The sequence below is a fragment of the Octodon degus genome, unplaced genomic scaffold, assembly GCF_000260255.1.
Source record: "Octodon degus isolate 3935 unplaced genomic scaffold, OctDeg1.0 scaffold00033, whole genome shotgun sequence".
Lineage (NCBI taxonomy): Eukaryota > Metazoa > Chordata > Mammalia > Rodentia > Octodontidae > Octodon > Octodon degus.
Window position 1 is genome coordinate 12,711,525 of NW_004524609.1, and position 13,001 is coordinate 12,724,525.

The following is a 13,001-nucleotide window of genomic DNA, read 5'->3' on the forward strand; positions in this document are numbered from 1 at the left end:
TAACAACAAGCAACTGAATGAGGCTCTACAAAACAATAAAATCAGAAATAATTTCTCAGATAACTGCAGAAATGGTGTCCACAGTGAATACATGCTTAATGATTCTACAGCAGATGCAGACCAAAAAAAAAAAAAGAAAAGAAAAGAAAGGACCTTAAGAAAATTATTTAATCTCAGCATAGAAAAGAAATGGAATCCACAAGGCCAAATCAATCAGATAGCCAGGAAAATAAAAATTCCATCAGAAGTATTTGCAGCACAATAAGCCAATGTAAGGACACAACCTCAGATATAGAAGGCAGGTTTAGTTAGTGATCATGAAATGAAAGATTTCTTAAAAATAGAGACCATAGGGCCAGTGAGATGGCTCAGTGGACTAAGTGCCTGCTTTGCCAAGCACAGAGACCAGGGTTCGATCCCTGGTCCTGCATGCCATGCCTGCCCTGCCCCCAGGGCACGCTGAACCAGTGAAGGGTTCTGGCCACGGTGGTGCATGCCTGTAATCCCAGTGCTGGGGAGGCTGGAAACAGGAGGACGACTACGAGCCTGAGCTGTGTAGTGAGACACTGTACCAAATACATATGAAAAAAGAGAGAGAGAGAGAGAGAGAGAGAGAGAGAGAGAGAGAGAGAGACCATGAGAAATCAATACAGCAGTTGCTAGATTTTGCGAAGAAGAATAACTTAAGATTGACTGAAGTCAATGAAAAGAGCAGGAGATGGTACAAATGATATTTTAAAAAAGCTGTTCACAGATGTCATAGTAGAGAACTTCCCTGGTAGAGAAAAATAATTTGACATACAGAAAACTGGGCATATAGAACTCCAATAAGTCATGAACAAAAAGAAAATCTAGAGCCAGGCATAGTATAGTCAAAAGTCCAGAAATTCAACACAAGAATAGCATATTAAAAGATGTTAGGCAAAAGAAACAAATCAGCTATACAGGAAAGCCCATCAGAGTCACAACTGATTTCTCAGCACAAACCCTCAAGTCAAGGAGAGCTTGAGTGAAGTACTTCAAGCTCTAAAGTAAAACAATCTTCACCTCTGATGTACCCCAGGAAACTATCTTTCAAAACCAATGGAGAAATGAAATTTCTATGACAAAGAAGAGCTGAAGAAATTTACAAGCACCAAACCACCACTCAAAAATGTTTTAAATGACATTACAGAAAAAGATAACAAGGACTATAACCTCATAAACCTACACAGAAGGAATCCACCAGGCAAGGCAAAAGGCAGAATAAGGAGAAAAAACGAGGGGAGCCAACAACAGGAAAATATATGACAAGGATAAGTCAGTACATATCAGTTGCAATCATCAATGTCAGCGGCCTCAATTCAGTGGCCAATGTCAGTAGCCACAGACTAGCAGAATGGCTCAAAAAGCATGATCCAGGGCCAGGGAGATGGCTCAGTAGAATAAGCGCCTCCCTGGCAAGCATAAGGATCGGAGTTCAATCCCCGGTTCTGCCAAAAAAAAGAAAAGAAAAAAGCATGATCCAATAATACACTGCATACAAGAAACACATTTAATTAAAAAAGAAATTCATAAACTGAAAGTCAAAGGATAAGTGCCAGAAAGATAGCTCAGTGGACTAATCACCTGCTTAGGCAAGTGCAGGGACTGGGGTTCAATTCCCCCAAAACACATGCCATGCCAGCCCTGCCCCTGGGCACACTGAGCCAGGAACTGAGTCTGGGTGTGGTGGCGTGCACCTGTAATACCAGTACTGGGGATGCTGAAAACAGGAGGATTATTACAAGTCTGAGCTGCACATTGAGACTCTGTACAAAATACATAAGTATATATATTTTTAATTGTTTTTTTAGGGAAGGGTCTACAGGGTGTTCAGGGTCTCACTACTAGATCAGACTCATAGTGATCCACCTGTTTACAGCCTCCCAAGAGCTAGGATTACAGGAGTGTGCCACCATGCCCAATCTCAATTGCCATCTCAGTGTGCCCTGGGGTCAGGGCCAGCATGGCAGGCCTGGGGATCAAGCCCCCAGCCTCTGTGCCTGCTTGTGGGCACTTTAATCTGCTGAGCTAGTTGGCCAGCCCTATAAATAGTTGTTTTGTTTTTTTTTTTAAGTCAAAGGATGGAAAACAATACTCAGTGTGACAAGAACCTAGAAAAAAGCAAGAGTAGCAATTCTATTTGCAGATAAAGTGAATTTCAGGCCAAGATAAATTAAGAGAGATAAATAAGATCACTACATCTTTGCAAAAGGAATAACCCAATAGGAAGATGTAACAACTTTATATGCAACAAATACCAGTACACCCAACTATATAAAACAACTACTAATGTGCATAAAAAAAAATCAAATAAGCACTAATCCAATTGTACTGGGGGATTTTAACACCCTACTGTCACAAAAAGATCAACTAGACAAAAATCAAACAATGAAATAATAGAACTGAACCAAACTTTTGAACAAATAGATTTAGCATATGTCTACAAAGTGTTCTACCCCACAACATCAAAATATACGCTCTCTCAGCTGCACACAAGATATTCTCAAAAATACACCACATACTAGCCCATGTAATATTAAGTAAATGCAAAGAAACTAAAGTAATCCATGCATATTATCAGATCATAGGACAATGAAGTTGGAAATCAACGACAAAACAAACTACAAGAACTTCATAAATATATGGAAATTAAATACCACTCTCCTGAACAACCAATGAGTTACAGACTGTAAAAAAGAAATCAGACAGTTTCTACAATTAAATGATAGTGACAATACAATATATCACAAGTCATGGGACACCATGAAAAAAGCCCTAAGTGGGAAATTTATAGCAGTGAATACTCATATCAGGAAAACAAAACAAGCACAAATAAACAACTTAATGTTGAACCTCAAACCTCTAGAAAAAGAAAAAGAGAGAAGACTAAGCCAAATGTTTATATCAGGGAAGAAATTATAAAGATCTGAGCAGAAATTAATACATTGGAAACTAAAAATAAAGAATCAATATATCAAAGAGTTGGTTCTTTGAAAGATAAAGTAAAATCTACGAAGCTTAGCCAATCTTATCACAAAATAAAAAACGAAAGAAAATACTCAAATTTATGCAATTAGGAATGAAAAGGGTGAAGTCATAACTGATCCTTCAAAAACCCAGAAGATCATTTATACCTACTTTGAAAATTTGTATTCTTATAAGATGGAAAATGCAGAAAAAATAGATACATTCCTAAATACATATAAGTTACCAAAGCTGAATCAAGAAAACATAAAAATCCTAAAAAAATCAATATCAATCAATTAAATCAAATATGTAATGAAAAACCTACCAACAAAAAAAGCCCAAGCACTGATGGAGGCACTGCTGAATTCTACAAGAAGTTTAGAGAAGACCAACACTTCTCAAACTCTTTAATTAAATGGAAAGAGAAGAAATATCCCCAAATTCATTCTTGAAAGGAGGCATCACCCTGATATCAAAGCCAGAGAAGGGTACAACTAAGAAAGAAAATCTCCCTAATGAACATAGATGCAAAAATCTTCAATAAGATACTGGCAAACAGGATGCATCAAATCATCAAGATTCTACACCATGATCAAGTGGGATTTATTCCAGGAATGCAGGGATGGTTCAATATATATAAATCAATAAATTTAGTACACTATATTAACAGAGCTAAGAACCAAATCATGTAATCATCTCAAAAGATAGATAAAAAGCTTTTGACAAAGTCCAGAACCCGCTCATGATTGAAACCCTAGAGAAAATCAGACAAGATGGTCTGTATCGCAATCTAACAAAAGCCTTCTATGATAAATCAACAGCCAACATCATACTAAATGGACAAAAACTGAAAGCTTTCACTTTAAAAGAAGGAACAAGACAAGGATGTTCACTGTCTCTACACTTATTCAACACAGTCCTCAAACTTTAGCCAGAAAAATAAGACAAGAGAAAGAAATAAAAGGAATGATAGGAAAGGAAAAAGTAAAATTATCATTATTTGCAGATAGCATGATACTCTACATAAGGGACCCTAATAACTCCACTAAAAAAACTGCTAGATTTAATAAGCAAATTCAGTGAAATAGGTGGATACAAAATTAACACTCAAAAGTCAATAGCCTTCCTATACACAAACAACAAACTCACTGAGAGAGAAATTAAGGAAATAATACCTTTCACAATAGCATCCGAAAAAATGAAATACCTAGGAGTCAGTCCAATGAAGGATGAAAAGACCTCTACATTGAAATCTATAGTACTCTGAATAAAGGAAGTTTAAGCAGGTATCAGAAAATAGAAAGACATTATTTGCTCTTGTATAGGAAGAATCAATACAGTGAAAATTATACTTGTAAAACTTATACAGATTTAATGCAATTCCAATCAACATTCCATAGCACATCTCACAGAATTGGAGAAAACAATCCTAAAATTCATTTGGAACCAGAAGAGACCTAAAAGAGCAAGGCAATTCTGAGCAACAAAGGCAGGCAGGGATCTGTTATATTCTAAAGCTATGGTGGTTAAAAACAAACAAACAAAAATCCAGCATGGCACTGGCAAATAAAAATAAAAAAAAGAAAAGATCCAAACATCAATGGAGAGACTATGAGATGCAGAAACAACGATAGATATAGTCGGCAAACTTGTATTTGACAAAGATGTCAAACACAGACACTAGAAGAAGGCCTCTTTAATATATGCTGCTGGCAAAACTGCCTCTGTACATGCTGAAGATTAAAATTGGACCCATAACTTTTACCATGCACTAAACTAAAATTAAAATGGATCAAAAATCCAAAGATGAAGACAGAAGCATTAAATGTAATGGAAGATAGAATAGGTAAAACCCTCGAAGACACTGGTGTAGCTAATGAGTAAAACCCCAATTGCACAGGAACTATCATAAAGAAACATCAACTGGGATCTCATCTTATTAAAAACCTTTTGCACAGCAAGAGAAACCACCAACAGAGTGAAGGGACAACACACAATGTGGGAAAAATATGTTTGCTGGATGTTCACGAAACAGATTATTATCGAGAATATAGAGAGAACTCAAAAAAAAAAAAAATCAGACTTCCCAAAGTTAAAGACCCAATCCGAAAATGGGCATCAGATATGAATACATAATTCACAGATGAAGAAATACAAATGGCAAATAGATATATGAAAAATACATTCAACATCACTAGTCATTTGAGAGAGACAAATTAAAGCACTGAAATGTTACCTCAACCCAGAAAGAATGGACATTATCAAGAAATCAACAAATGACAATTGCTGATGGAGCTGTGGGGAAAATGTAACCCTTCTCCATTGTTGGTGGCAGTGTAGATTGGTACAAGCACTGTGGAAATCAGTGTGGAGATTCCTCGGAAAGCTAGGAATGGAGGTGCCATTTGACCCAGCTATTCCCCTTCTGAATATCATCCCAGAAGAATAAAAAACATCATACCACAGTAATATACGTGTACCTATGTTCAGAGCAGCACAACTTGTAATAGCTAGATATTGGAAACAACCCAAATGCTCATCTGCTGAGGAATGGATGAAAAGATGCAGTCTTTTTATATAATGGAGCATTATTCATCCATAAAGAAGGATAAATTGGAGACTTTCATAGGTAAATGATGCAACTCGAGACCATACTCATAAGTGAAATAAACTAAACATCATATTGTCTCCCTAGTGTGAAGAAACAAAAGAAAAAAATATATATATATATGATAGTTAAAATGGTTATATTATTCTCTTAGTTCAATGAAAAGTAAGGTTTGTGCTAATATTTGAATAATTAAATGCTGATATCTTATAGTGAGTGACTAATTTAAATATAACAACCCGCAATATATTAACCATGGTTACCATCCCAGTATATTGTTTTGGAATTTTCATTTTTCTTTTAAATAAAACTTAAGCAAGAAAAAAAAGAAAGACCACCCAAAAAAGAAAGCTATTCTTGTGAACCTCTGGAAGACCTGAGGCTCCTCTTCAAAGAGCAAGATACTGCTCTTGGTGTATGTACGCAGAGTCACTGATGATCCTAACTCATCAGAGCTCAGACCCCCGTACTGAGACTCCTGACTTTATTTCCGTAGTGTGTTAAGCCTACGGCTCTCAGGCTCTTGCTATTTTATCTAACATCCCTCTTTGTCATACATTCTCCTTCATAGGAAGCATGGGAATCTGACTTGGTCCTTCCTGTATTTGTGCTCGATATCCCCAAGCTAGTAACAAATGGACAAATCCACCAGGCTCTCATCCATAAAACAGCTACTTCAACAGTCCTTTCTACTAACTCCTTTCTTACTGTCTTGTGCCAGGTTTTCATTAATTAAACCCATTCAGTGATCCATAACATCTTAAAGTAGTTGGAGAGAACATAAGCCCCAGTAGGAAGGACCTACAACCCTTCTCAGCAGGAAGTAGCTATGTGAACCCTCCACTCCCACCACACCCCGTAAAGAATTGGGCAGATTTCTGTCTCTCAGGGTAAATGAAGCAGGAGATTGGGGTGTGGCAAGCTGGCTGGGGAAGTCGGTATGACCTATCAATCATAGAGTTCCAGGATACATGTACGCTACACTGCGAACCAATCAGAGAGTGCTATCTTCAGTTCTTTTCCTAAGAAGTCAAGCAGATTTTGATGGGATGGCCTAGAATGGACATCAGCCTGGCTACGGTTACATAAGACAGCAGGCATTTTCCACAGGGCCTTGGTGTGTCTTCACAGTAGTCGCCCTCACTCTGTAGAGTGTACTTCTTTTCCTTTTAACTAGCCAACACTTTCTATGGATAGCATGTTTCTTTTCCTATCTTTAATAAAAGAAAAGCTTTCTACCCTTGTTCAGTTAATCTGAACTAATTGTTATCCTTACCTCAACAAGACAGAAAATTATCATTGAAATCAATGCTACTCCCGTCACAGATAATGTCAGGATCAGTTTGTTTTTATAGCCATATCCTGGAACTTCTACTGTGAACTGAGGGAGAGAGAGAGGAAGAGAAAGAGGGAGAGGAAAGATGGGAGGGAGGGAGAGACAGGGAGGGAGGGAGGGAGGAAGAGAAGGAGGGAGGGAGGGAGGGAGGGCGAAGGAGTGGGGAGGAGAGGGAGAGACAGAAATGTTTGTTCAGTATCACACATGGAAAGGATGAAATCTTCTATTCAAATCTAACTCTTACAAATGAATATTTTAAAAATAGGCATAACAAATTGTATAATTCTTATGTTTATATAATTTGTTATGCCTATTTTTAAAATACATTCTAATTTTTAAATGTTTTTTCATCATAGTCTGTAGGGACTTAAAGTTCAACATATCAATACTTGATGAAAAATACCTGTTCCATGCTATGCCTAAGATGTTTGATATTCAGACAGGTAGTGAGGTTAAGCTTGACAGCCTAGGTTGTATGGTAATAACAATAAGCTTCTCTTCTGGAGGGTTAGCAACCTAACTTTGCACACCAAAATTAGAGAAAAAGGAGGGCCACAAGGAAAGCCAACATTTTGGCCCTAGCCTTCCAAGGTCAATTAAGATTCAGGATATATGAGAACTTGTACTGTAATGTCATATAACTCGGTAGTGTCCCAAATTTTCTGATCAAGGAGATTATGGGGCCAAAGAGGAAAGTGATCAGTGATGTAGAGTGTGCCTAACGAGAGTCACATGGAGAGGAAACATTCTCTCAGGTTTTCACAGAGAGCATATTGGCCAAGCAATGGCCGTGACTCATCCACATGGCTGCCACTGACAAAGGTTCTACAATCTGAGGTACAGAATCTCAGGATAAATCCTGAGGGGATTTCACTGACCTTATCAGACCCAAAAGCTACAACTCTTGTTGCATAGGTCCTGCTTTACCTTGGTCTTGACCATCCAGCAGAAAAGTATAAAAGCGAAGTATAAGAAGTAAAGCCATGCTGTTATGTTGAGCTGTAGGGGACTCAGGTCAACAATTTCTGACATTGCCAGTCAAGCGGAAGACCCAATACTATTATGGACTACTGGACTCTTTTAGAATATTTTGCTGAGTTAACACACCTATAACATTCAAATAACAGAACTAAACAAAAAAAGGGGAACAGATGAATGTCCATTTTGTATCTGTGTATTCAAAATGGTTAGGATAGATCTATAGTTGCATTCTCTTAATGAATAGAGGGATTTGTTCTAATAGTGTTTGTAAATAGAATATCATATCTGCATCTTGTCCAGCAATTAACCACTAGGAAGAATGTATGCAATGTGTTAATTATTGAAACTGTCCTACCAATTTGGTTTGAAACTGTCTCATTGTTAGTTCATTCTCAATAAAATTATGGAAAAAAAATTTTAAAAAATGAATATTTTCAGATTGTTAAAAACATACCAAAGGAAATATGACACAAATATTATCACGCATGTCCTTTTCTAGTTTGTTTATCTTCTATGTCAAGTCTTCTTCATTCTCTCAAGGAGAAGGATGGAGGTCACTGTCCTGGTCAAAGGTATGTTGGCCAAGACAAAATGCAGACTAGGAGGCCCTGGTCTATTATGGACTACTGGACTCTTTTAGAATATTTTGCTGAGTTAACACACCTATAACATTCAAATAACAGAACTAAACAAAAAAAGGGGATACAGATGAATGTCCATTTTGTATCTGTGATATGCCAGGGTGCTTCACGGCAGACCCTCATGTTGAGTAGTTGTCCTCACCTCCCTTGACTCCTGCTCCTGTTCACTCTGCTCCTCTGTGCTCTCATTGATGTAGTTCTCACTTTTCCAGCGCTCCGCATCCCACTGGGCCTTGGACACCTTGACTTTCTGCTGCTCACTGAGCAGCTTCATGAGCAGCCCCGTCCTGGAGATGAGCTTGGCACAGGCCAGCTGCACGTGGGTCTCAGAGCAGTCCATTTTTAAGCTCCTGATAACCCGGGAAATCAGCTTTCTTATGTCATTATTGGGGATGAGGGGCCAGAGTTGTTGGTTTAGGTGAGTTTCAAACTGATCACGAGGGGAAGACAGCGATGTGGAGGTGAAGTCATTGGGGGGCGAGTCAGTGCTGGTGTTGGGCTGCTCCCATTGGGCCTCCAAGGTCTGGTGCACAGCCGGCATCGGGCCAAATGCAGCCACGGCAGAGCCTACAGCAGAAGGGTTCTTCTGACTTGTGTTTTGGGGGACGGTTTCTTCTGGAACACTAATGTCTAATGCAAAATCTGCCCCTTCGAAAGTACCTGAAGCAGTATCATTTTCTACAGGAGTGCTTTCTACAGGAAGTTCTGAAGGAGTATATATTTCTACCACAGGAGTTTGCTGAAAATTGAGGTCCCGTGAGGAAGAGAATAACCCTCCTGAAGGGGAACTGATGAAGCTCCTCACTGCTGAGAATGGAGGGCCCTTTGCAAGTAGTAGACTTCTCTGTGTGTTTTCATTTTTCAGCTTTTCACTCAGCTTGGCCGTGGGTGTTCCATAGGCCACAAGAGAGTGGGTTTCATGAAAATGGTGAATTTTTGCAGGATATAAGATTGGTTTGGTGCCCTCTTTGGTTTTAACTCTAGCATTTGCATTTTCTAAAGCCAAGATGTTAGAGGTGAAGGCATTTACACTCTTTCTCACATCAGGTGTTGCTTTGGCAGGGATGGATGAGGGAGATCTGCCCAAGGAGTGATGTTTTAGGAAAGAAGAGACTGTTGCCTCCTGTTCCTCTGTGTGGAAAGAGGGCTCTATGTGGAAGGAGTTTCCCACCAACTTCCTGGGCCTTGGCATCCTCTGATGCTGTCCCAGCTCCCATGGGATGGGTCTCCTTAGGCTTCTCTCCTTGGTGATATCCCCCAAGAATGGCTGGCCACCCCATTTCACTCTGACTTTCTGTTTCCCCCTTTCCTTGAAAAGACTTTTTTGTGCATGCTCTAGCCCCTTGAGGATGGTCTTCACTCTGTGAAGCATTTTCCTCCCACCCTCCAGCTCTGCCAGACTGTTTCCCTGTGCTTGAGCACTCTCCAGTTTCTTGGCAAAGATTTGCTGCCTGAATTTGGGACTTAAAGGGTTAGACTGTGTAAGCATGGCAGTTTTCTCTTTCTTTTTCACCTCCTCTACTGTTTCCTGAATTTCTGCATTTAACAGATTTTGTAGAAAATACAGCTTATTCAGTTTATCTTTGAAAGTTGAATTGTTTGATGCAGGTTGAAAAGAGGAGACTCTTGTATCGTTTTTCAAATAACTGAGGGAATCATCTCCATCTTGTTTATTTGCAAAAAGCAGCTGAATGAAAGGTAATAATGTGGATTCTACACTCTCTAGATTTCCCTTTGGAAAGTTTGGCAATATGTGACTTAGTGCAGTGACAAAATCACTTTCACCACTGATATCTAGCTGCTGTTTCATAAAGCCTGACAAGTCAGCACCACTTTTCTCTGAAGATGACATTTCAGGCTCAATAGTCAGCTCAGTGCTGGTGCTCCTCTTCCGGGCTTGTAACACCTTCATGAAGGCTCCTTCTGGATTCCCTATGGGTGCTTCTCCCACTGTCAGAAAAAAAGAGAGGGGAGACTGAATAGCCACCTTTTTGCTGACTCACAGCTATAAATGCCAGTCAAAGTAAGGGGTCAGTAAATATTTTGGTGCCATTTGGAAGGGACATAAAGATACTTAAGCCAATGAAAATCACAACAGAAAGAAAAGAGACTTCTCCTGTTAACGTGTCTACTTACTCAGAACATTCCATGGTGTGGAGTACAGAAGCTTCACTGAGGATGGCCAAATGATTGGTACTCAATAAAAGGCCAAATACTGACAAACACTTGCCCACTGAGCCAGCCTCTCTGCAAATCCTCCATGCCCACTCAGGATTCCACACACCATGAATTCACACTGCAGCTACAGAGGAAGCCCAAAGATTCTTTCCTCCGTCTTCAGTTGCGACCTTCTTTCCATTGTCACAGATGACCATGATGAACGACAGTCCTCTTTGGACAGCGAGGTAGTCATGCAAAGACAGAGGCCCCGCTCCTTCTGCTAACAGCTCCTTCTCTGATGTGTCCTCTTTCCCTATTTGTCCAGTGCCTTCACTTGGTCCCTGCTACCATAGATCCTAGCCCAGGGATACAATCCCACATGTACTGTAGGTTTGCCCCCACTGCACAGTGCTATAACACAAGGCCTACACTGAACCACATACTATTCTGCCCCAGTCTTTCCTTAGATTTGAGCAAGGATCCAGGGTGTAGGTTAAGAATTTTTTTTAATTTGCCTAGCTGTATGCCTCTGTGGAATGACACACAATAAATCTATAGAATAACAGCAATTTCTGGAAAAACAATACTTAAGGTCCTAATGTAGAAGGAAAAAGGCTGTTTCTGTCAGGTACCTGTCCTACTTTCCTTTCTATTTTAATATTTCTACACATCCAAAGATATTGATGGAATGAAAGTCAAGCGCTGACTGTGTAACTGGGTTTCTCTTTCAGAGAAATTAAGAGTGAGTGTGGTGGTGGAGAGGGCCAGAGGTGTAGGAAAGGATCATGACCAAAGAGGAACGTGGGCAATTCCCCTACACCGTGGGAAGGGCAGCCAGCACAGGAAGCTCCCGGGACTTGACAACTGCCTTAGCCAGAAGAACTCAGGGTAAATCTACTCTAACAAAAGCAAACATCCTGCATACAGACTCCTAATTTATGATTGGTTCTGTTATATAAAAATAGACTTTGATCCTATGGTCTAATTACAAGCTCAACAGTTACTACAGTTTGTCAATTTCTAAACTTTGCTTGATGCTGTCATTATTGCTAATTGTACTACTGTACCTAGGATGTCTAATCTATTATAACCACTTGTTCTCCCTTGGGTGGCAAAATTGGGAAGCTCTGGGGGAATAACTTCACCACAATGCTACACCCAAAGATGGAGAACACAGCCAAACAGAAACCAACATCTCACCCTTAATTAATCGAGAACACAGGATCATGGGACAGACACAAACCAAGAATCTCCAATACATAAAGAAGATATCCCTGAAGCACAAACTTTTCCTGAGAGGTTTTGACATTAGCAATAAAGCTATCTACTATCAAAATTCACAAGGAGTATCACAGCAACAAAATAAAAATTTCTTTTGGAAATAGAAAATATCAAGAAGAAGCTGCAAAATGTAATCTCAGACTTCCAACCAGCCAAAACAAGTCCAGGAGACATCAACATAGAAGAAATTGGAAGTCACACACCTGAAATTCTGAAATGATAGCAACTGAAGTAAACAAATAATTCCAGGAGGCTATAGAGGAAATCAGATCAGAAATAATCACTCAGGTTAAAAAAAAGAAATGATAACATAATGAAAGAATTGCTGAGCATGTCTAAAGAAGACATAGATTAAAAAAATAGAGGAGCATAAAGAAATGAAGGAAACCTTGAATGAACCATATAACATGCATGAAACAGACTCAAAGAGACATCAAGGAAAGTAAAAATTCCATTAAAAGCTGGCAAAACCACTTGAACAAAACTGAAGATAGGCTTTCAGACCTCAAAGACAGCATTGCATCTAGCAACCATGAAAGGAAAAATCTCTTAAAACTAACAAGGAACCAGGAAATAACAATTCAACTGCTGCAAGATGACACAAAGAAAAATAACATAAGACTGATAAGTTTCAACTAAAAAGCACAAGTCAATACAAACGACAAAAAGATTGCTTGTAAAAGTAATAGCAGAAAATTTCCCAAGCATGAGAAAAGAACCTGACACACAGTGAGGCATATAGAACTCCAGTTAGCCATAATCATAATAAATCCGCACCCAAACATAATAATCAAGATTCCAGAAATGGAGCATAAAAATAGAATATTAAAAGCTGTTAGAGAAAAGAACCAACTCACCTATAAAGGAAAGACCATCAGAATCATGGTAGACTTCTCAACACGAACTATCAAATCAGGAAGTGCTTGAAGTGAAGCATGTCAGGTCCTGAAAGTAAACAACTTCCAACCCAGATTGATCTACCCTGTAAGACTATCAAATTTAA

General features: G+C 39.1%; 1 protein-coding gene across 1 annotated transcript in view; it reads right to left on the bottom strand.

The window, feature by feature from the left end:
* Nucleotides 1-13,001, bottom strand: part of LOC101566531 (leucine-rich repeat-containing protein 37A3-like) — an 87,093-nt gene that overhangs the window by 1,582 nt on the left and 72,510 nt on the right. Inside the window, exons 11-13 of the mRNA XM_023714122.1 lie at nucleotides 10,364-10,507; nucleotides 8,700-8,995; nucleotides 6,876-6,980 (exon numbers count right to left, since the gene is read on the bottom strand). Of these exons, the coding sequence (XP_023569890.1) occupies nucleotides 6,876-6,980; nucleotides 8,700-8,995; nucleotides 10,364-10,507 (545 nt within the window). The remainder of the gene's footprint in view (nucleotides 1-6,875; nucleotides 6,981-8,699; nucleotides 8,996-10,363; nucleotides 10,508-13,001) is intronic.